We start from the raw sequence: 24,733 nt of genomic DNA, 5'->3' as shown, positions 1-24,733 counted from the left end.
TTTGGTAGGATCAGAGTCTAAAATAGGGAAAGAACAGGTCAAAAATTACTTAGACAACTTAGATGTCTTCAAATACCCAGGGCCTGATTAAATGCATCATAGAATACTCAAGGAGCTGACTGAGGAGATATCTGAGCCATTAGCAATTATCTTTGAAAAGTCATGGAAGATGAGAGATATTCCAGAAGACCGGAAAAGGGCAAATATAGTGGAAAAAAGGGAATTAAGGACAACCTGGGAAATTACAGACCAGTTAGCTTACCTTCTGTACCCAGAAAGATAATGGAGCAAATAATTAAGACATCAATTTGCAAACACCTAGAAGATAATGAGGTGATAAGTAATAGTCCAGCATGGATTTGTCAAGAACAAATCGTGTCAAACCAACCTGATAGCTTTCTTTGACAGGGTAACAAGCCTTGTGGATGCGGAGGAGCTGTAGATTTGGTATATCTTGACTTTAGTAAGGCTTTTGATACTGTCTCGCATGACCTTCTCATAAACAAACTAGGGAAATACAACCTAGTTGGAGCTACTGTAAGATGGGTGCATAACTGGTTGGAAAATCGTTCCCAGAGAGTAGTTATCAGTGGTTCACCGTCATGCAGGAAGGGCATAATGGGTGGGGTCCCGCAGAGATTGGTTCTGGTCCGGTTCTGTTCAATATCTTCATCAATGATTTAGACAATGGCATAGAGAGTACATTTATAAAGTTTGTGGACGATACCAAGCTGGGAGGGGTTGCAAGTGCTTTGGAGGATAGGATTAAAATTCAGACTGATTTGGACAAACTGGAGAAATGGTCTCAGATAAGTAGGATGAAATTCAATAAGGACAAATGCAAAGTACTCCACTTAGGAAGGAACAATCAGTTGCACACGTACAAAATGGGAAATGACTGCCTAGGAAGCAGTACTACGGAAAGGGATCTGGGGGTCATAGTGGATCACAAGCTAAATATGAGTCAACAGTGTAACACTGTTGCAAAAAAAGCGAACATCATTCTGGGATGTATTAGCAGGAGTATTGTAAGCAAGAGACGAGAAGTAGTTCTTCCGCTCTACTCCGCACTGATTAGGCCTCAACTGGAGTATTGTGTTCAGTTCTAGGCGCCACATTTCAGGAAAGATGTGGACAAATTGGAGAAAGTCCTGAGAAGAGCAACAAAAATGATTAAAGGTCTACAAAAGATGACCTATGAGGGAAGATTGAAAAAATTTGGTTTGTTTAGTCTGGAGAAGAGAAGACTGAGAGGGGACATGATAACAGTTTTCAAGTACATAAAAGGTTGTTACAAGGGGGAGGGAGAAAAATTGTTCTTGTTAACCTCTGAGGGTAGGACAAGAAGCAATAGGCTTAAATTAAATAAAATAAATAAAATAAATAAATTAATGGAGATATCCTATCTCCTAGAACTGGAAGGGACCTTGAAAGGTCATCGAGTCCAGCCCCCTGCCTTCACTAGCAGGACCAAGTACTGATTTTTGCCTCAGATCCCCAAGCGGCCCCCTCAAGGATTGAACTCACAACCCTGGGTTTAGCAGGCCAATGCTCAAACCACTGAGCTATCCCTCCCCCCATAATTGCAGCAAGGGAGGTTTAGGTTGGACATTAGGAAAAACTTCCTAACTGTCAGAGTGGTTAAGCACTGGAATAAATTGCCTAGGGAGGTTGTGGAATCTCCATCATTGGGGATTTTTAAGAGCAGGTTGGACAAACACCTGTCAGGGATGGTCTAGTCCTGCCTTGAGTGCAGGGGACTGAATTAGATGACCTCTCAAGGTCCCTTCCAGTTCTATGATTCTATGACCAGGTCGTGCAGGGGGGGGAGTGGCACTATATGTGAAAGAAAATGTACAATCAAATGAAGTAAAAATCTTAAGCAAATCCGCATGTTCCATAGAATCTCTATGGATAGAAATTTCATGCTCTAATAAGAATATAACATTAGGGATCTATTATCGACCACCTGACCAGGACGGTGATAGTGATGATGAAATGCTAAGGGAAATTAGAGAGGCTATCAAAATTAAGAACTCAATAATAGTGCGGGATTTCAATTATCCCCATATTGACTGGGAACATTTCACTTCAGGACGAAATGCAGAGATAAAATTTCTCGATACTTTAAATGACTGCTTCATGGAGCAGCTGGTACGGGAACCCACAAGGGGAGAGGCAACTCTAGATTTAGTCCTGAGTGGAGCGCAGGAGCTGGTCCAAGAGGTAACTATAGCAGGACCGCTTGGAAATAGTGACCATAATACAATAGCATTCAATATCCCTGTGGTGGGAAGAACATCTCAACAGCCCAACACTGTGGCCTTTAATTTCAAAAGGGGGAACTATGCAAACATGAGGGGGTTAGTTAAACAGAAGTTAAAAGGTACAGTGACTAAAGTGAAATCCCTGCAAGCTGCATGGGTGCTTTTTAAAGACACCATAATAGAGACCCAACTTCAATGTATACCCCAAATTAAGAAACACAGTAAAAGAACTAAAAAAGAGCCATTGTGGCTTAACAACCATGTAAAAGAAGCAGTGAGAGATAAAAAGACTTCCTTTAAAAAGTGGAAGTCAAATCCTAGTGAGGCAAATAGAAAGGAGCATAAACGCTGCCAAATTAAGTGCAAGAATGTAATAAGAAAAGCCAAAGAGGAGTTTGAAGAACGGCTAGCCAAAAACTCCAAAGGTAATAACAAAATGTTTTTTAAGTACATCAGAAGCAGGAAGCCTGCTAAACAACCAGTGGGGCCCCTTGATGATCAAGATACAAAAGGAGCGCTTAAAGACGATAAAGTCATTGCGGAGAAACTAAATGGATTCTTTGCTTCAGTCTTCACGGCTGAGGATGTTAGGGAGATTCCCAAACCTGAGCTGGCTTTTGTAGGTGACAAATCTGAGGAACTGTCACGGATTGAAGTGTCACGAGAGGAGGTTTTGGAATTAATTGATAAACTTAACATTAACAAGTCACCGGGACCAGATGGCATTCACCCAAGAGTTCTGAAAGAACTCAAATGTGAAGTTGCAGAACTGTTAACTAAGGTTTGTAACCTGACCTTTAAATCAGCTTCTGTACCCAATGACTGGAAGTTAGCTAATGTAACGCCAATATTTAAAAAGGGCTCTAGAGGTGATCCCGGCAATTACAGACCGGTAAGTCTAACGTCTGTACCGGGCAAATTAGTCGAAACAATAGTTAAGAATAAAATTGTCCGACACATAGAAAAACATAAACTGTTGAGCAATAGTCAACATGGTTTCTGTAAAGGGAAATCGTGTCTTACTAATCTATTAGAATTCTTTGAAGGGGTCAACAAACATATGGACAAGGGGGATCCAGTGGACATAGTGTACTTAGATTTCCAGAAAGCCTTTGACAAGGTCCCTCACCAAAGGCTCTTATGTAAATTAAGCTGCCATGGGATAAAAGGGAAGGTCCTTTCATGGATTGAGAACTGGTTAAAAGACAGGGAACAAAGGGTAGGAATTAATGGTAAATTCTCAGAATGGAGAGGGGTAACTAGTGGTGTTCCCCAAGGGTCAGTCCTCGGACCGATCCTATTCAACTTATTCATAATTGATCTGGAGAAAGGGGTAAACAGTGAGGTGGCAAAGTTTGCAGATGATACTAAACTGCTAAAGATAGTTAAGTCCAAAGCAGACTGTGAAGAACTTCAAAAAGATCTCACAAAACTAAGTGATTTGGCAACAAAATGGCAAATGAAATTTAATATGGATAAATGTAAAGTAATGCACATTGGAAAAAATAACCCCAACTATACATACAATATGATGGGGGCTAATTTAGCTACAACAAGTCAGGAAAAAGATCTTGGAGTCATCGTGGATAGTTCTCTGAAAATGTCCACGCAGTGTGCAGAGGCGGTCAAAAAAGCAAACAGGATGTTAGGGATCATTAAAAAGGGGATAGAGAATAAGACTGAGAATATATTATTGCCCTTATATAAATCGATGGTACGCCCTCATCTCGAATACTGCGTACAGATGTGGTCTCCTCATCTCAAAAAAGATATACTGGCACTAGAAAAGGTTCAGAAAAGGGCAACTAAAATGATTAAGGGTTTGGAACGGGTCCCATATGAGGAGAGATTAAAGAGGCTAGGACTCTTCAGCTTGGAAAAGAGGAGACTAAGGGGGGATATGATATATCCCATGATATAAAATCATGAGTGATGTGGAGAAAGTGGATAAGGAAAAGTTATTTACTTATTCCCATAATACAAGAACTAGGGGTCACCAAATGAAATTAATAGGCAGCAGGTTTAAAACAAATACAGGGAAGTTCTTCTTCACGCAGCGCACAGTCAACTTGTGGAACTCCTTACCTGAGGAGGTTGTGAAGGCTAGGACTATAACAGAGTTTAAAAGAGAACTGGATAAATTCATGGTGGTTAAGTCCATTAATGGCTATTAGCCAGGACGGGTAAGGAATGGTGTCCCTAGCCTCTGTCTGTCAGAGGGTGGAGATGGATGGCAGGAGAGAGATCACTTGATCATTGCCTGTTAGGTTCACTCCCTCTGGGGCACCTGGCATTGGCCACTGTCGGTAGACAGGATACTGGGCTAGATGGACCTTTGGTCTGACCCGGTACGGCCTTTCTTATGTTCTTATGTTATCCCTTGAAGACCTGAACTTTGCAGGTGATCTCACTCTCCTATCACATACCCAACACCATATACAAGAAAAAACAACTCGACTTAAGCTATTCAGCCAGCAAATTGGACTGAAAATCAATTGCAATAAGACAGAAATTATGACCTTTAATATTGCCTCACCATCACCAGTACAGATAGAGGACCATGTTTCACCAATGCAGAAACATTCATATACTCAGGACCAGCTCCAGGCACCAGCGCAGCAAGCAGGTGCTTGGGGCGGCCAACGGAAAGGGGCGTCCCGTCCGGCTCTTTGGCGGCAATTCAGTGGCGGGTCCCTCTCTCCCTCTCGGAGGGAAGGACCTGCCGCCGAAGTGCCGCCGAGAAGTGGCGGCGGTAGAGCTGCCGCCAATTGCAGCTTTTTTTTTTTTCCCCCCGCCGCTTGGGGCAGCAAAAGCGCTGGAGCCGGGCCTGCATGTACTTGGGCAGCACTATCAGCCAGGATGGTGGAACAAGCCAGGACATCCAGAACAGAATCAATAAAGCCAGGAACACCTTCAGGAGCTTAAATACAATCTGGAAATCATCAAAATACAACACCAAAACCAAACTCAGGATTTATCAGAGCTGCGTACTTTCAACCCTACTTTATAGTGCAGAATGCTGGGGAATGACAAAGTATGACATGTCCAAACTGTCTTCATTCCATACAACCTTCCTCAGAAAAATCCTCCATATCTTTTGGCCCAGAACAATCTCAAACCAAGACCTATTCACACAGTGCAGCCAATAAGATATGAGCACCATCATTACCAGGAGGTGTTGAAGATGGATTGGCCATGTGCTTCAGATGGAAACTGATTCTATCACCAGAATAGCAATAAGATGGACACCTGAAAGCAAGCGAAAACGAGACTGCCCAAAAATAGCATGGCAAAGACCTCTGGAAGCTGAGAGGGGACAGCTGGAGAACCATTGAAAGACTTGCCAGAAACAGACAAGAGTGGAGGAGCTTTGTTGCTGCCTTAAATGCCAGAGGTGTAATGGCTACTGTGACATTCTGTATCTTGGGGGAGTGCCCTGTAACCCCCATATTCCTCATTTATATATAATTATGATCTTGCATATAAAGCAGGCCATGTGAGGTATCAGGGGAAATGTTATGATCTGCTGCAAGTCACACCATCCTAACCACTATGGATGTAGAAGCTCTCTACATCAACATTCCACACAAAGATGGACTACAAGCCGTCAGGAATAGTATCCCCGATAATGTCACGGCAAACCTGGTGGATGAACTTCTTGACTTTGTTCTCACCCACAACTATTTCAGATTTGGGGACAATTTATACCTTCAAGTCAGCAGGACTGCTATGGGTACCTGCATGGCTCCACGGTATGCCAACATTTTTATGGCTGACTTAGAACAACGCTTCCTGAGCTCTCGTCCCCTAACGCCCCTACTCTACTTGCGCTACATTGATGACATCTTCATCATCTGGACCCATGGGAAGCAGGCCCTTGAGGAATTCCACCAGGATTTCAACAATTTCCACCCCACCATCAACCTCAGCCTGGACCAGTCCACACAAGAGATCCACTTCCTGGACACTACAGTGCTAATAAACACCACCCTATACCGGAAACCTACTGACCACTAGACTTACCTCCAGCTTCCATCCAGACCACATCACACAATCCATTGTCTACAGCCAAGCTCTAAGATACAGCCACATTTGCTCCAATCCTCAGACAAAGTCAGACACCTACAGGATCTCTATCAATCATTCTTAAAACTACAATACCCACCTGGTGAAGTGAAGAAACAGATTGACAGAGCCAGATGAGTACCCAGAAGTCACCTACTACAAGACAGGCCCAACAAAGAAAGTAACAGAATGCCACTAGCCATCACCTACAGCCCCCAACTAAAACCTCTCCAGCGCATCATCAAGGATCTACAACCTATCCTGAAGGACAATCCCTCACTCTCACAGACCTTGGGAGACAGGCCAATCCTCGCTTACAGAAACCCCCCAACCTGAAGCAAATACTCACCAACAACTACACACCACACAACAAAAACACTAACCCAGGAACCAAACCCTGCAACAAACCCTGGTGCCAACTCTGTCTGCATATCTATTCAAGGGACATCATCATAGGACCTAACCACATCAGCCACGCCATCAGGGGCTCGTTCACCTGCACATCTACCAATGTGATATATGCCATCATGTGCCAGCAATGCCCCTCCGCCATGTACATTGGCCAAACCAAACAGTCTCTACACAAAAGAATAAATAGACACAAATCTGACATCAGGAATTATAACATTCAAAAACCAGTAGGAGAACACTTCAGTGTCCCTGGTCACTCAATAACAGACTTAAAAGTGGCAATTCTTCAACAAAAAAACTTCAAAAACAGACTCCAATGTGAAACTGCAGAACTGGAATTAATTTGTAAACTGGACACCATCAAATTAGGCCTGAATAAAGATTGGGAGTGGATGGGTCATTACAAAAACTAATTTCCCCTTACTAATTTCCCCCTACTGTTACTCACACCTTCTTGTCAACTGTTTGAAATGGACCACCCTCATTACCATTACAAAAGTGATTTTTCCTCCCTTAGTATTCTACTGTTAATTGAATTGTCTCATTAGACTGACCCCCCACTTGGTAAGGAAACTCCCATCTTTTCATGTACTATGTATATATATACCTGCTACTGTATTTTCCACTCCCTGCATCTGATGAAGTGGGTTCTAGCCCACAAAAGCTTATGCCCAAATAAATTTGTTAGTCTCTAAGGTGCCACAAGGACTCCTCGTTGTTTTTGTTCTATCTAAATATGTATATCATTAATGCATATGAAGTTATGAGAATTGTGTTATATAGTTGTCACTAAAATATGCTGTGGGTTTAAGAAGTGCCCAAATGCTAGCTCTCCAGAGACAATGCCAAGGAAAAGTAACCAACACCCGGGCAGGTGTCAAACAACCATCAACAGCCATTGTCCATCAAGGGAGCTACAATTCAATGACTCACCTGCATAAGGCTGCACCAGGGGAGCTGCTCAACCTTGCCTGGGGACTCAGCAATGCCCACCAGACATGCCCGGACTTGTGTTCTCCAAACACATGGACTAAAGGTGTAAACCAGACCACAGGGGGCCAATGCTTCACCTTTCTCCTGCCCCCACCTATGCTGCAAGCAACAAAGACACTCAGAAGCCTGAAGATTCCAACAGAGGAGACTGGCCCAGGTCTAAGGGACAAATAGTATATTAAGGACTGCAATATCCAGTGGGGTGAGAAAAACTGCTTCATCTAGATGTTGCCCAGTCTAATAGGGCTGAGAGTTTAGACTGCGTGCTTATAATTTATTTTCTTTTGGTAACTATATGCAGGCCCGGCTTTAGACACTGCGGGGCCCAGTTCGAAAGAGCTGCTGCCGAAGACAGCGGCGGGACTTCGGCGGCAACTCAATTGGCTGCCGGTGCCTTCGGCGGCACGTTGGCGGAGGGGGTCCTTAGGGACGTTGCGGGGCTCTCTTAGGGGCGCGGGGCCCTCTTAGGGGTGTGGGGCCCGATTCGGGGGAATCGGGGGAATCGCCCTAAAGCCGACCGTGCTATATGCCTTAGGCCCGGTAGGCAATAGGCAGACCGCGGGCCAAATCTGGCCTGCCAGGCACTTTTGAACAGACCGCGAAATATTTGACCTGGGCAAAAATAATTGATTACTTCTGCCTTCAGTGTTAGCTCAAACCTAAGCAATAAGACTCTTTTGAACTGTTCATAGTTCCCAGTCTCAGTTCTGTTCAGTTGGCTATAGGTGTCAATGGCTCTGGGACCCAGTAAAGGAGTGAGGCAACACATCCCCACTACTGCCCCACAGGTCTCCCCGCACACCCCACATCCCCACTACTGCCTCACAGGTCTCCCCTCACGCCCCACATCCCCGCTACTGCCTCACAGGTCTCCCCTCCCGCCTCACATGCTCACTACTGCCTCACAGGTCTCCCCTCCCGCCTCACATCCCCACTACTGCCCCACAGGTCTCCCCTCACGCCCCACATCCCCGCTACTGCCTCACAGGTCTCCCCTCCCTCCCCACATCCCCACTACTGCCTCACAGGTCTCCCCTCCCTCCCCACATCCCCACTACTGCCTCACAGGTCTCCCCTCCCGCCTCACATGCTCACTACTGCCTCACAGGTCTCCCCTCCCTCCCCACATCCCCGCTACTGCCTCACAGGTCCCCCCTCCCGCCTCACATCCCCGCTACTGCCTCACAGGTCTCCCCTCCCTCCCCACATCCCCACTACTGCCCCACAGGTCTCCCCGCACACCCCACATCCCCACTACTGCCCCACAGGTCTCCCCTCCCGCCTCACATCCCCGCTACTGCCTCACAGGTCCCCCCTCCCGCCTCACATCCCCGCTACTGCCTCACAGGTCTCCCCTCCCTCCCCACATCCCCACTACTGCCCCACAGGTCTCCCCTCACGCCCCACATCCCCGCTACTGCCTCACAGGTCCCCCCTCCCGCCTCACATCCCCACTACTGCCTCACAGGTCTCCCCTCCCTCCCCACATCCCCACTACTGCCTCACAGGTCTCCCCTCCCGCCTCACATCCCCGCTACTGCCTCACAGGTCTCCCCTCCCTCCCCACATCCCCGCTACTGCCTCACAGGTCTCCCCTCCCGCCTCACATCCCCGCTACTGCCTCACAGGTCTCCCCTCCCTCCCCACATCCCCACTACTGCCCCACAGGTCTCCCCGCACACCCCACATCCCCACTACTGCCCCACAGGTCCCCCCTCCCGCCTCACATCCCCGCTACTGCCTCACAGGTCCCCCCTCCCGCCTCACATCCCCGCTACTGCCTCACAGGTCTCCCCTCCCTCCCCACATCCCCACTACTGCCCCACAGGTCTCCCCGCACACCCCACATCCCCACTACTGCCCCACAGGTCTCCCCTCCCGCCTCACATCCCCGCTACTGCCTCACAGGTCCCCCCTCCCGCCTCACATCCCCGCTACTGCCTCACAGGTCTCCCCTCCCTCCCCACATCCCCACTACTGCCCCACAGGTCTCCCCTCACGCCCCACATCCCCGCTACTGCCTCACAGGTCCCCCCTCCCGCCTCACATCCCCACTACTGCCTCACAGGTCTCCCCTCCCTCCCCACATCCCCACTACTGCCTCACAGGTCTCCCCTCCCGCCTCACATCCCCGCTACTGCCTCACAGGTCTCCCCTCCCTCCCCACATCCCCGCTACTGCCTCACAGGTCTCCCCTCCCGCCTCACATCCCCGCTACTGCCTCACAGGTCTCCCCTCCCTCCCCACATCCCCACTACTGCCTCACAGGTCCCCCCTCCCTCCCCACATCTCCACTACTGCCTCACAGGTCTCCCCTCCCTCCCCACATCTCCACTACTGCCTCACAGGTCCCCCCTCCCTCCCCACATCCCCGCTACTGCCTCACAGGTCTCCCCTCCCTCCCCACATCTCCACTACTGCCTCACAGGTCCCCCCTCCCTCCCCACATCCCCGCTACTGCCTCACAGGTCTCCCCTCCCTCCCCACATCCCCACTACTGCCTCACAGGTCTCCCCTCCCGCCTCACATCCCCACTACTGCCTCACAGGTCTCCCCTCCCTCCCCACATCCCCACTACTGCCCCACAGGTCTCCCCTCCCGCCTCACATCCCCACTACTGCCTCACAGGTCTCCCCTCCCGCCTCACATCCCCACTACTGCCTCACAGGTCTCCCCTCCCTCCCCACATCCCCACTACTGCCTCACAGGTCTCCCCTCCCTCCCCACATCTCCACTACTGCCTCACAGGTCCCCCCTCCCTCCCCACATCCCCGCTACTGCCTCACAGGTCTCCCCTCCCTCCCCACATCCCCACTACTGCCTCACAGGTCTCCCCTCCCGCCTCACATGCTCACTACTGCCTCACAGGTCCCCCCTCCCGCCTCACATCCCCGCTACTGCCTCACAGGTCTCCCCTCACGCCCCACATCCCCACTACTGCCTCACAGGTCTCCCCTCCCGCCTCACATCCCCACTACTGCCTCACAGGTCTCCCCTCCCGCCTCACATGCTCACTACTGCCTCACAGGTCTCCCCTCCCTCCCCACATCCCCACTACTGCCCCACAGGTCTCCCCTCACGCCCCACATCCCCGCTACTGCCTCACAGGTCCCCCCTCCCGCCTCACATCCCCGCTACTGCCTCACAGGTCTCCCCTCCCTCCCCACATCCCCACTACTGCCTCACAGGTCCCCCCTCCCGCCTCACATCCCCACTACTGCCTCACAGGTCTCCCCTCCCGCCTCACATCCCCACTACTGCCTCACAGGTCTCCCCTCCCGCCTCACATCCCCACTACTGCCTCACAGGTCTCCCCTCCCGCCTCACATCCCCACTACTGCCTCACAGGTCTCCCCTCCCGCCTCACATCCCCACTACTGCCTCACAGGTCTCCCCTCCCGCCTCACATCCCCACTACTGCCTCACAGGTCCCCCCTCCCGCCTCACATCCCCACTACTGCCTCACAGGTCTCCCCTCCCGCCTCACATCCCCACTACTGCCTCACAGGTCTCCCCTCCCTCCCCACATCCCCACTACTGCCTCACAGGTCTCCCCTCCCGCCTCACATCCCCACTACTGCCTCACAGGTCCCCCCTCCCGCCTCACATCCCCACTACTGCCTCACAGGTCTCCCCTCCCTCCCCACATCCCCACTACTGCCTCACAGGTCCCCCCTCCCTCCCCACATCCCCACTACTGCCTCACAGGTCTCCCCTCCCTCCCCACATCCCCGCTACTGCCTCACAGGTCTCCCCTCCCTCCCCACATCCCCACTACTGCCTCACAGGTCTCCCCTCCCGCCTCACATGCTCACTACTGCCTCACAGGTCTCCCCTCCCTCCCCACATCCCCACTACTGCCTCACAGGTCTCCCCTCCCGCCTCACATGCTCACTACTGCCTCACAGGTCTCCCCTCCCTCCCCACATCCCCACTACTGCCTCACAGGTCTCCCCTCCCTCCTCACATGCTCACTACTGCCTCACAGGTCTCCCCTCCCGCCTCACATGCTCACTACTGCCTCACAGGTCCTCCCTCCCGCCCCACAGCCCCACTACTGCCTCACAGGTCCCCCCTCCCGCCTCACATCCCCACTACTGCCTCACAGGTCTCCCCTCCCTCCCCACATCCCCACTACTGCCCCACAGGTCTCCCCGCACACCCCACATCCCCACTACTGCCCCACAGCTCCCCCCTCCCGCCTCACATCCCCACTACTGCCCCATGTGTCCCTCTCCTGCCTCACATCCCCACTACTGCCCCACAGCTCCGTGCTCCTGCCCCACATCCCCACTGCTGTCCCACAGCTCCCCCTCCTGCCCCACATCCCCACTACTACCTCACAGGTGCCTCCTCCCGCCCCACATCCCCACTACTGCCCCACAGGTCCCCCCTCCCGCCCCACAGCCCCACTACTGCCCCACAGCCGCCCCTGCCCCACAGCCCCATTACTGCCCCACGTGTCCCTCTCCTGCCTCACATCCCCACTACTGCCCCACAGCTCCGCACTCCTGCCCCACATCCCCACTGCTGTCCCACAGCTCCCCCTCCTGCCCCACATCCCCACTACTGCCCCACAGGTCCCCCCCTCCCGCCCCACATCCCCACTACTGCCCCACAGGTCCCCCCTCCCGCCTCACATCCCCACTACTGCCCCACGTGTCCCTCTCCTGCCTCACATCCCCACTACTGCCCCACAGCTCCGTGCTCCTGCCCCACATCCCCACTGCTGTCCCACAGCTCCCCCTCCTGCCCCACATCCCCACTACTGCCCCACAGGTACCCCCTCCCACCCCACATCCCCACTACTGCCCCTCAGGTCCCCCCTCCCGCCCCACATCCCCACTACTGCCCCACAGGTCCCCCCTCCTGCCCCACAGCCCCACTACTGCCCCACAGCCGCCCCTGCCCCACAGCCCCATTACTGCCCCACACTTCCCCTCCCACCTCACCTCTTCCAATCCCGCAGGTCCCACTTCAGACTCTCACTCTCCTTTCCCCTCTCTCTCCACCTGCAGGTGCTGCCATCCTCCCGGGTGCTGCCACAGCCAGACGCCACAGTGGTTACACTGCACCCGGTAGAAGGGGTCAGACCCGGCTCAGTGATTGGCTCGGTGGCGCCGCCTGAGGCCTCTGCACAGGGGCATCTGACTTACACCCTGCTGGGGGGCGGTGGGGACGGCACCTTTGTGGTGGACAGCATGACGGGGGAGATCTACGCAGCACGGGAGCTGGACTACGAGGTGGGGGCACAGCACACGCTGCATGTCAGCGCCGAGGACATGCAGCGCGGCTACCCTGCCAGCCGGCTGGTGCTGGTGCAGATCCAAGTGCAGGACTGTAACGACCAGGCGCCTGCCTTCCCAGAGGACCCCATCACTATCGTGGTGCCCGAGAACACCCAGGCCGGCACCTCCATCTTCACCTTCCAGGCCCCAGATGGAGACGGTGCTGGCCCCAACAGCCAGGTGTGCTACAGGCTGCTGCGCCAGGAGCCCCCCGGCTCCCACTTCCAGCTGGATGCCCACTCTGGGCTGCTGACCCTCCAGCGGGGGCTGGACCGCGAGGCTGCCCCCTCCTTTCTGCTGGTGGTGGAGGCCACAGACCAGGCCCGCAACATCAGCCAGCGCCGCTCCGCTGCCGTCACTGCCCGTGTCTTTGTGACAGACGAGAACGACAACGTGCCCATCTTCCTCTCACCAGCCACCGTTAGCGTCATGGAGGACCAGCCCACTGGCTTCATGGTGCTGCATGTGGTGGCACGGGATGGGGACCTGGGCGAGAATGGGCGGGTGAGCTACACGCTGCAGGCAGGCAACGCCGAGGGCCGGTTCCACCTGAACCCTAGCACAGGTAAGAGGGGCCAGTGGGGCTGCAGGGAGATGCTGGTGCTGTGCGGGAGGGGAGGGGAAGGGACACGGGAGACACAAGGGGGGAAGGGGAAGAGGTGACGGATGTGGGGGAGGGGAAGGGACACGGGAGACACAAGGGGGGAAGGGGAAGAGGTGATGGATGTGGGGGAGTGGAAGGGACACGGGAGACACAAGGGGGAAGGGGAAGAGGTGACGGATGTGGGGGAGGGGAAGGGACACGGGAGACACAAGGGGGGAAGGGGAAGAGGTGACGGATGTGGGGGAGGGGAAGGGACACGGGAAACAAGGGGCGAAGGGGAAGAGGTGACGGATGTGGGGGAGGGGAAGACAGGTAGACACAAGGGATAAGGAGAATTGGGGAGGCATGGGGACCGAGTGGGAGGATGGGGGCAGTGGTAACAGAAGATTCCTGACCCAGCCCGGAGTGGGTAAGAGATTCCCACTGGGCCCGGGAGGGAGGAGGTGCCCGGCGACAGCATGTGCAGGGAGAGCTGGGTGTGGCTCCGCAGCCCAAGGTGTGGCGTTTGTAGTGCTGTGGGCCACTAAGCGTGGAGCCTGCCCTCAGTGACCCTGGCTCAGCCCCCTGTGACTCCTCTGTCCCAGGCTTAGCCTGTTCTGGTGTCTCCCCAGGTGCCCTCTCCGTTGTGCGTGCTCTGAACCGGGAGGAGGCGTCCCAGCACAACCTGACAGTGGTGGCCATGGACCATGGCTTCCCGCGCCGCTCGTCCACGCAGCTGCTGACAGTGCTGGTGCTGGACGTTAATGATGAGGCACCTGCCTTCGAGAGGGCTGAGTATGAGGCCAGTGTCATGGAGAATCTGCCAGCGGGCAGCCCCGTGCTGCAGCTGCTGGCCACAGACTGCGACCTGGGTGAGAGCCTGGGGGCTGGAACAGGTGGCCCTGGGGAGGGGGGTTGGCTGGGTCAATGCTGTGCCAAAGGCATTGGCCCAGGGGCTGAAGAGGACATGATCACCACAGGCCTTCTCCTGCTCCTCATCTGCCAGGGCAGTATTCAGGGAGTCCCAGGGTCGGGCGCCTTTCCTGGGGGAGATCAGGGAGCCAGTCCCTGAGCATTGAGGGGCATCTGAGAATGGAGTCCTGTCACACTAGACCCACACCAATCCATGTCACAATCGCCTTTGCCCCCACAGTGTGGCCTTGGCCTGAGGGACTGTCACCAGGCATCCTCCCCACCCTCTCCTCCACTTCACCCCCAGCCTGCCCAGGTCCCCCTTAGCCTGGCCACAGCGGTCTCCTTTCCTCAGCCTTCCTGACATAAGACTCATAGAATCTCAGGGTTGGAAGGGACCTCAGGAGGTCATCTAGTCCAACCCCCTGCTCAAAGCAGGACCAACCCCAACTAAATCATCCCAGCCAGGGCTTTGTCAAGCCTGATTTTAAAAACCTCTAAGGAAGGAGATTCCACCACCTCCCTAGGGAACCCATTTCAGTGCTTCACCACCCTCCTAGTGAAAAAGTTTTTCCTAATATCCAACCTAGACCTCCCCCACTGCAACTTAGACTCATAGACTTTAAGGTCAGAAGGGCCCATTATGATCATCTAGTCTGACCTCCCGCATGATGCAGGCCACAAAAGCTGACCCACCCACTCCTGGAATAATTCTCTCCCTTGACTCAGCTGTTGAAGTCCCCAAATCATAATTTAAAGACTTCAAGTCGCAGAGAATCCTCCAGCAAGCGACCCCTGCCCCATGCTGCGGAGGAAGGCGAAAAACCTCCAGGGTCTCTGCCAATCTACCCTGGAGGAAAATTCCTTCCCTACCCCAAATATGGTGATCAGCTGAACCCCGAGCATGCGAGCAAGATTCTCCAGCCAGACCCTCCGGAAAAAAGTTCTCTGTAGTAACTTTTAATATCTCATCATTGACCATTGTTACTAATTACCAGCGATGGCACGTTATTGACCTATTGACTAAAATCACGTTATCCCATCAAACCATCCCCTCCATAAACTTATCAAGCTTAATCTTAAAGCCAGAGAGGTCTTTCGCCCCCACTATTTCCCTCGGAAGGTTGTTCCAGAACTTCACCCCTCTGATGGTTAGAAACCTTCGTCTAATTTCAAGCCTAAACTTCCCGACGGCCAGTTTATATCCATTTGTTCTCGTGTCCACATTAGTACTGAGCTGAAATAATTCCTCTCCCTCCCTGGTATTTATCCCTCTGATATATTTAAAGAGAGCAATCATATCCCCCCTCAGCCTTCTTTTGGTTAAGGTAAACAAACTGAGCTCCTCGAGTCTCCTTTCATACGACAGGTTTTCCATTCATCGGATCATCCTAGTGGCCCTTCTCTGTACCCGTTCCAGTTTGTATTCATCCTTTTTAAACATGGGAGACCAGAACTGCACACAGTACTCCAAATGAGGTCTCACCAGTGCCTTGTATAATGGAACCAGCACCTCCTTATCCCTACTAGAAATACCTCACCTAATGCATCCCAGGACTGCATTAGTTTTTTTCACGGCCACGTCACATTGCCGACTCATAGTCATCCTGCGATCAACCAAGACTCCGAGGTCCTTCTCCTCTTCCGTTACTTCCAACCGATGCGTCCCCAGCTTATAACTAAAATTCTTGTTAGTCATCCCTAAATGCATAACCTTACACTTCTCACTATTAAATTTCATCCTATTACTATTACTCCAGTTTACAAGGTCATCCAAATCTCCCTGCAGGATATCCCGATCCTTCTCCGAATTGGCAATACCTCCCAACTTTGTATCATCCGCAAACTTTATCAGCCCACTCCTACATTCGGTTCCGAGGTCAGTAATAAATAGATTAAATAAAATCGGACCCAAAACTGAACCTTGAGGAACTCCACTGGTAACCTCCCTCCAACCTGACAGTTCACCTTTCAGTACTGTGACTTGAGACCATTACTCCTTGTTCTGTCATCTGGTACCACTGAGAACAGTCTAGATCCATCCTCTTTCAGATAGTTGAAAGCAGCTATCAAATCCCCCCTCATTCTTCTCTTCTGCAGACTAAACAGTCCCAGTTCCCTCAGCCTCTCCTCATAAGTCATGTGCTCCAGCCCCCTAATCATTTTTGTTGCCCTCCGCTGGACTCTTTCCAATTTTTCCACATCCTTCTTGTAGTGTGGAGCCCAAAACTGGACACAGTACTCCAGATAAGGCCTCACCAATGTCGAATAGAGGGAAATGATCTTTGGCCCAATCCTTGAATTTGTCTAGGTCCCTCTGTATCCTATCGCTACCCTCCAGCGTATCTACCACGCCTCCCAGTTTAGTGTCATCTGCAAACTTGCTGGGAGTTCAGTCCACGCCATCCTCCAGATCATTGATGAAGATATTGAACAAAACCGGCCCCAGGACCGACCTTTGGGGCACTCGGCTTGATACTGGCTGCCAACTAGACATGGAGCCATTGATCACTACCTGTTCAGCCCGACGATCTAGCCAGTTTTCTATCCACCTTATAGTCCATTCATCCAGCCCATACTTCTTTAACTTGCTGGCAAGAATACTGTGAGTACCCAGAATACCCAGGGGCGGCTCTAGCTTTTTTGCCGCCCCAAGCACGGCAGGCAGGCTGCCTTTGGCAGCCTGCCTGCGGGAGGTCCGCCAGTCCCGCGGCTTTGGTGTACCCGCAGCCGAATTGCCACTGAATCCGCGGGACCGGCGGACCTCCTGCAGGCAAGCCGCCAAAGGCTGCCTGACTGCCGCCCTCGCAGGGACCAGCAGGGCGCCCCCTGCGGCTTGCTGCTGCAGGCACGCGCTTGTTGCACTGGTGCCTGGAGCCGCCCCTGGGGAGACCGTATCAAAAGTTTTGCTAAAGTCAAGGAATAACACATCCACTACTTTCCCCTCATCCACAGAGCCAGTTATCTCCTCATAGAAGGCAATTAGGTTAGTCAGGCATGACTTGCCCTTGGTGAATCCATGCTGACTGTTCCTGATCACTTTCCTCTCCTCTAAGTGCTTCAGAATTGATTCCTTGAGGACCTGCTCCATGATTTTTCCAGGGACTGAGGTGAGGCTGACTGGCCTGTCGTTCCCCGGATCCTCCTCCTTCCCTTTTTTAAAGAGGGGCACTACATTAGCCTTTTTCCAGTCATCCGGGACCTCCCCCGATCGCCATGAGTTTTCAAAGATAATGGCCAATGGCTCTGCAATCTCATCCGCCAACTCCTTTAGCACCCTCGGATGCAGCGCATCCGGCCCCATGGATTTGTGCTCATCCAGCTTTTCTAAATAGTCCTGAACCACTTCTTTCTCCACAGAGGGCTGGTCACCTCCTCCCCATGCTGTGCTGCCCAGTGCAGCAGTCTGGGAGCTGACCTTGTTTGTGAAGACAGAGGCAAAAAAATCATTGAGTACATTAGCTTTTTCCACATCCTCTGTCACTAGGTTGACTCCCTCATTCAGTAAGGGGCCCACACTTTCCTTGATTTTCTTCTTGTTGCTAACATATTTGTAGAAACCCTTCTTGTTACTCTTAACATCTCTTGCTAGCTGCAACTCCAAGTGTGATTTGGCCTTCCTGATTTCACTCCTGCATGCCTGAGCAATATTTTTATATTCCTCCCTGGTCATTTGTCCAATCTTCCACTTTTTGTAAGCTTCTTTTTTGTGTTTAAGATCAGCAAGGATTTCACCGTTAAGCCAAGCTGGTCGCCTGCCATATTTACATCTCAACTTCTGCCCCTTCCCTCCTGCCTTTAGGGGTCTTTCCCCACCCAACCCCCACACTGCTCCCTTGTGGGGAAAGGGAAGGGAGCATGGCCTGGGGCGGGTGGGAGGAGGTGCAGTGGGTGTAGAGCCCCAGGGCGGGGGGGAGTGGAAAGAGGGCCTGGTCCTGGGACCATTGCAGGAGCTGTCTGCACCTACCCCTTCAGACCAGAGGTTTCTCCTTGCAGGGGCCAATGGGCGTGTGTCATACGGGGGCCTCTCTGGGGGTCCCTTCTCCATCCACCCACAGACTGGGCTTGTCACCACCATGCACTCCCTGGACCGGGAGAGGCGGGAGCAGCACGTGCTAACAGGTATGGCCAGACCTGGGGGTTGGGCACGGCGGGGGGAAGGTGCTGTATGGGAAGCAGAGAGGGGCAGTGAGGGAAGCAGGGACTAAGGGGCGGGGATGGGAGGGGGCCCAGCTGGGCTCCCAGCTGGCATGGAAATCAGCATGTTTCTTGGAGGAAGGAGGCGTATTGTGTGGGGCAGAGAAAGGGAGTGGGGAATGTTCAAGTTTTGGTGTAAGAGTGTTGGGTGGGTGAGGCAGGAAGGGAGGGGGACAGGAGAGTGGAGGGCACCCAGATTGGGCACAGGGTGCAGGCTAGGGGAGACGGGCCATGGTGGAGCTGCTCCTTGCAGGCGGTGGGTGTGGTCCCCCTGGCTGGCACCTAGGGTCTCCAAGACCCCCCTCTCTCTTCCCACAGTCTATGCCCGGGACGGTGGCCTGCCCCCCAACCTGGCCAAAGTGACAGTGCGGATCTTGGTGGGAGATGAAAACGACCATGCTCCGCGCTTCGAGAGCGAGTCCTGCTCCTTGGAGGTGCCCGAGAACCAGAGCCGCGTGGCACTCTACACCCTGCGGGCCACGGACTTGGATGCGGGCGAGAACGGGCGCCTGGAGTACCATGTGATGGGTGAGGGCCACGGGGCACATGGCTCACGCTGTGCTGGTTCACCCCCTTCCGACTCCCTTCCTACATGGGGGTCCTTCTCTGAGATCATTGGCATGAGCACTATCCAGATATATGTTGGGAAAATAACACAGCGTGGCACAGACCACCCAATAAGTTCTTGGACTGCATTGCAGACAACTTTTTATTTCAGAAGGTTGAAAAAGCTACAAGGGGGGAAGCTGTTCTAGATTTGATTTTAACAAATAGGGAGGAACTCGTTGAGAATTTGAAAGTAGAAGGCAGCTTGGGTGAAAGTGATCATGAAATCATAGAGTTCGCAATTCTAAGGAAGGGTAGAAGGGAGAACAGCAAAATAGAGACAATGGATTTCAGGAAGGCGGATTTTGGTAAGCTCAGAGAGCTGATAGGTAAGGTCCCATGGGAATCAAGACTGAAGGGAAAAACAACTGAGGAGAGTTGGCAGTTTTTCAAAGGGACACTATTAAGAGCCCAAAAGCAAGCTATTCTGCTGGGTAGGAAAGATAGAAAATGTGGCAAAAGACCAGCTTGGCTTAACCACGAGTTCTTGCATGATCTAAAAAATAAAAAGGAGTCATATAAAAAATGGAAACTAGGACAGATTACAAAGGATGAATATAGGCAAACAACACAGGAATGCAGGGGCAAGATTAGAAAGGCAAAGGCAAAAAATGAGCTCAAACTTGCTACAGGAATAAAGGGCAACAAGAAGACTTTTTATCAATACATTAGAAGCAAGAGGAAGACCAAGGACAGGGTAGGCCCACTGCTCAGTGAGGAGGGAGAAACAGTAACAGGAAACTTGGAAATGGCAGAGATGCTTAATGACTTCTTTGTTTCGGTCTTCACCGAGAAGTCTGAAGGAATGCCTAACATAGTGAATGCTAATGGGAAGGGGGTAGGTTTAGCAGATAAAATTAAAAAAGAACAAGTTAAAAATCACTTAGAAAAGTTAGATGCCTGCAAGTCACCAGGGCCTGATGAAATGCATCCTAGAATACTCAAGGAGCTAATAGAGGAGGTATCTGAGCTTCTAGCTATTATCTTTGGAAAATCATGGGAGACGGGAGAGATTCCAGAAGACTGGAAAAGGGCAAATATAGTCCCCATCTATAAAAAGGGAAATAAAAACAACCCAGGAAACTACAGACCAGTTAGTTTAACTTCTGTGCCAGGGAAGATAATGGAGCAAGTAATTAAGGAAATCATCTGCAAACATTTGGAAGGTGGTAAGGTGATAGGGAATAGCCAGCATGGATTTGTAAAGAACAAATCGTGTCAAACCAATCTGATAGCTTTCTTTGATAGGATAACGAGTCTTGTGGATAAGGGAGAAGCGGTGGATGTGGTATACCTAGACTTTAGTAAGGCATTTGATACGGTCTCACATGATATTCTTATCGATAAACGAGGCAAATACAATTTAGATGGGGCTACTATAAGATGGGTGCATAAGTGGCTGGATAACCGTACTCAGAGAGTTGTTATTAATGGTTCCCAATCCCGCTGGAAAGGTATAACAAGTGGGGTTCTGCAGGGGTCTGTTTTGGGACCTTCTCTGTTCAATATCTTCATCAATGACTTAGATACTGGCATAGAAAGTATGCTTATTAAGTTTGCAGATGATACCAAACTGGGAGGGATTGCAACTGCTTTGGAGGTTAGGGTCATCATTCAAAAGGATCTGGACAAATTGGAGAAATAGTCTGAGGTAAACAGGATGAAGTTTAACAAAGACAAATGCAAAGTGCTCCACTTAGGAAGGAACAATCAGTTTCACACATACAGAATGGGAAGAGACTATCTAGGAAGGAGTATGGCAGAAAGGGATCTTGGGGTTATAGTGGAACACAAGCTAAATATGAGTCAACAGTGTGATGCTGTTGCAAAAAAAGCAAACATGATTCTGGGATGCATTAACAGGTGTGTTGTGAGCAAGACACGAGAAGTCATTCTTCCGCTCTACTCTGCGCTGGTTAGGCCTCAACTGGAGTATTGTGTCCAATTCTGGGCACCGCATTTCAAGACAGATGTGGAGAAATTGGAAAGGGTCCAGAGAAGAGCAACAAGAATGATGAAAGGTCTTGAGAACATGACCTATGAAGGAAGGCTGAAAGAATTGGGTTTGTTTAGTTTGGAAAAGAGAAGACTGCAAGGGGACATGATAGCAGATTTCAGGTATCTAAAAGGGTGTCATAAGGAGGAGGGAGAAAACTTGTTCACCTTAGCCTCTAAGGATAGAACAAGAAGCAATGGGCTTAAACTGCAGCAAGGGAGGTTTAGGTTGGACATTAGGAAAAAGTTCCTAACTGTCAGGGTGGTTAAACACTGGAATAAATTGCCTAGGGAGGTTGTGGAATCTCCATCTCTGAAGATATTTAAGAGTAGGTTAGATAAATGTCTATCAGGGATGGTCTAGACAGTATTTGGTCCTGCCATGCGGGCAGGGGACTGGACTCGATGACCTCTCGAGGTCCCTTCCAGTGCTAGAATCTATGAATCCCCCATCTGCCATGTGTGCTGCAGCCCCTGGGGCACAGGGTACAATCCACACCGGCTTGGTTCTGTGCCAGGCCAGGCATGGCTCTTGACTGTTGCCCCTCCAAGGTCCTCAGTAGAGTGTGCCTCCAGGGCTGTGAACACTGGCTGCAGTTGCTCCTCCTGGAGCCTCCCCTGTCCCCTCCTATCTGTGCCTGCTGAGTCTGTATTGGGGGGTCGGGCTCAGGTTTGCACACAGCTCTGTGGTGAGGTCTCTGCAGCACCAGCCATCTGGGCCAGGTCAGAGCCCTCGAGCTGCGGCTGGTTCCGGTGCCTCGTTCTTGGGGCTCCTGGGGGCCAGCTGAGAGGAGTGGTCGTGGGGTGTGCTGGGATGGGGCTAGACTGTGCCCCTGTTGGGGTTTGCCACTTCTGCTCTGCACTGGGGGAGTGTTTGCCACTGAGGTGGTGCCAGTTGTGGGCCATTTGCTGTGCGATTCAGAGGGGAGAGACCCCGTCCTGTTTGCCCCATGGCTCCCTGCCTGCAGGGGTCTGTCTGCAGAACTACAGGGGACCATATCAGGGAAGGTCCATCATTCCCATCCCCCTCCCACTGGGCAGTATCAGGAAGTGTCCCTTGCTCCCACACCCCCTCTGAGCCATATCGGGAGGGTCCCTTGCTCCCATCGCTCCCCCACCCCCAGGCCATATCAGGGAGGTTCTCTCATTCCCATCTCTTCTCTCCCAGATGGAGACCCTGCCCAGGATTTCAGCCTGGACCCTGCTTCTGGTGTGTTCGCCACCTCGCGCAGCCTGGACCGAGAGCTGGTGGCCTCTTACCGGCTGACTGTGGTGGCACGAGACCACGGCACACCTCAGCGCAGTGCCACCATGTCTCTGAGTGTGCGGGTGCTGGACCTCAATGACAATGCACCGCGCTTTGCACAGGCAGCCTACACTGTGGAGGTGCCTGAGGACCTGGCCGTCGGGGCACTGGTCCTGCAGCTGGTGGCACTGGACCCAGATGAGGGCACCAACGGGCAGGTCTCCTACTACCTGGGCAATGAGTCGCTGGGCATGTTCCAGGTGGAACCGCAGAGCGGGCGCATCACCAGTGCCCAGGCCCTGGACCGTGAGCGCCGCCCCACTTACAGCTTCCTGGCCAAAGCCGTGGACTCGGCACCCTGGGAGCCCAAGAGTGCAGTCGTGCGTGTCACAGTCACCGTGCGAGACGTCAACGACCATGCGCCTGCCTTCCTGCACAGCCCGCTCTCTGTCAATCTCTCCCGCCACACGCCACCTAAGCAGGTGGTGGCCACTATGCGGGCTGAGGACAAAGATGCAGGTGCCAACGCCTCCATCCTGTACCGGTTTGCCACACCCAATCCCAGCTTTGCCATCAATTCCTACACTGGCGCCATCCAGTTGCTGCAGCCCCTAGGCTCTCTCAGCCAGCGGCAGCGCACCCTCTTCATCCTGGCCACCGACTTGGGCCAACCAGCCCTCTCCTCCACTGGTGTGGTGGTGATCTACCTGCAGGAAGAGAGCTACCGGGGCGTGCGCTTCCCCCGCAGCACCAGAGACGTGGCCATACCTGAGAATGCCGCCACAGGTACTGCCACCAGCCAGACAGGGCACAGGGTGAACAGTGCGGGGCTGGGCAGGGAATGGACAGGATCAAGGGATAGGAACTGGGTACCAGGGGTAATAGGGAACGGCTGGGCGTTGGGGATTGGAGCTGGGTGCCAGGGGAACTGGGGCACCAGGGACATTGGGGAGCAGCAGAATCCTGGAGTGGGGCAGTGGAAGTAACTGGGAACAGCAGGGTGCTAGGACAGGGAGACTGGGGGAAACAGAGAACAGTGGGGTGCTGGGGGTGTGGCATGGGGTGCCATGGATTCCCAGGATCAGTGCTACGCCCCCAGCTTTGGAACCATCTCTAGGAGGAATGTGCCAGACCTCCAAGGGGTCTCACTCTTCCTGCAGGGTGTGCCACGTGGCCTCACCACCGCTTCAGACTGGAGCTCTGAGCCTTCAGCACTCCTCTTCACACCGTGAGCTCTGTGCAGCGAGTCCAAGAGAGACAGACTCCGGGTAGAGTATGTCCACTCTGTAGGGATCAGTGCACCTCACCCAGCATTTGCCATGACACACACACAGCGTTGTCAAAACAGTCGCGTTTATTAGTCAGTGGCACACAGCACAGGAAGCCCTGACGTTAGCACAGGCCATCCTGGTCAGCCCAGAGCCCAGCCACGCTGGAGTGAGCCCCATTGTTCAAGCTTTGTGTGTCTCTCCATCTGACTTCATGTTCAGACTCCAGGTGAGAGCCCCAACTGCTTCCAGACGCCAAATCTTCTCCCCCGCAGCTCACACCTTCCTGTCCTTTGTTCTTGAGTCCAGGAATGTTACTCAGCTTCCCTGTTGGGAGGTGGGGAAATCCATCTCCCTCTGGGTCATTGGTTTCTAGTTGTCCATGTCCTGGTGATTGGGTTTTCCATTATCTTAACTCTTCCACTGATATGGGGGTCAAGGTCATAGGCGCCGACTCTGTGGATGCTCTGGGGCTGGAGCACCCATGGGGAAAAATTAGTGGGTGCTCTGCACCCACAGGCAGCTAAGCTCCCTCCCCCCCCGCACCCTACTTCCTCCCCTGAGTCTGCCACGTCCTCGCTCCTCTGCCTACCTCCCAGCGCTTCCTGCCTTGCAGCCACCAAATAGCTGTTTGGTGGCATGCTGAGAAAGGGGGGAGGAGCGGGAACATGGCACGCTATGGGGAGGAGGTGAGGAAGAGGTGGGGCCGAGGCGGGGATTTGGGGAAGGAGTTGGAATAGGGGCAGGGAGGGGACGGAGTTGGGGCAGGGACTTTGGGGAAGGGATTGGAATGGGGGTGGGGCAGGGGTGGAGTGGGGGTGGGGGCAGAGGGGGGGTCGAGCACCCACCGATGGGAGCAGAAGTCAGCGCCTATGGTCAAGGCCCAGACTGGCAGGTGACGT

The 24,733-nt window shown here is 52.8% G+C and overlaps 1 protein-coding gene across 1 annotated transcript in view; it reads left to right on the top strand.

Annotated features, from left to right (window-relative positions):
- Positions 1-24,733, top strand: part of DCHS1 (dachsous cadherin-related 1) — a 126,345-nt gene that overhangs the window by 62,916 nt on the left and 38,696 nt on the right. Inside the window, exons 9-13 of the mRNA XM_065423630.1 lie at positions 12,755-13,589; positions 14,240-14,479; positions 18,516-18,641; positions 19,035-19,244; positions 22,486-23,349. Coding sequence (XP_065279702.1) covers positions 12,755-13,589; positions 14,240-14,479; positions 18,516-18,641; positions 19,035-19,244; positions 22,486-23,349 — 2,275 coding nt within the window. The remainder of the gene's footprint in view (positions 1-12,754; positions 13,590-14,239; positions 14,480-18,515; positions 18,642-19,034; positions 19,245-22,485; positions 23,350-24,733) is intronic.

This window comes from Emys orbicularis, chromosome 1, assembly GCF_028017835.1.
Source record: "Emys orbicularis isolate rEmyOrb1 chromosome 1, rEmyOrb1.hap1, whole genome shotgun sequence".
Lineage (NCBI taxonomy): Eukaryota > Metazoa > Chordata > Testudines > Emydidae > Emys > Emys orbicularis.
Note: the sequence above shows the minus strand (reverse complement) of the source record. Positions and strands in the feature narration are given on the sequence as shown.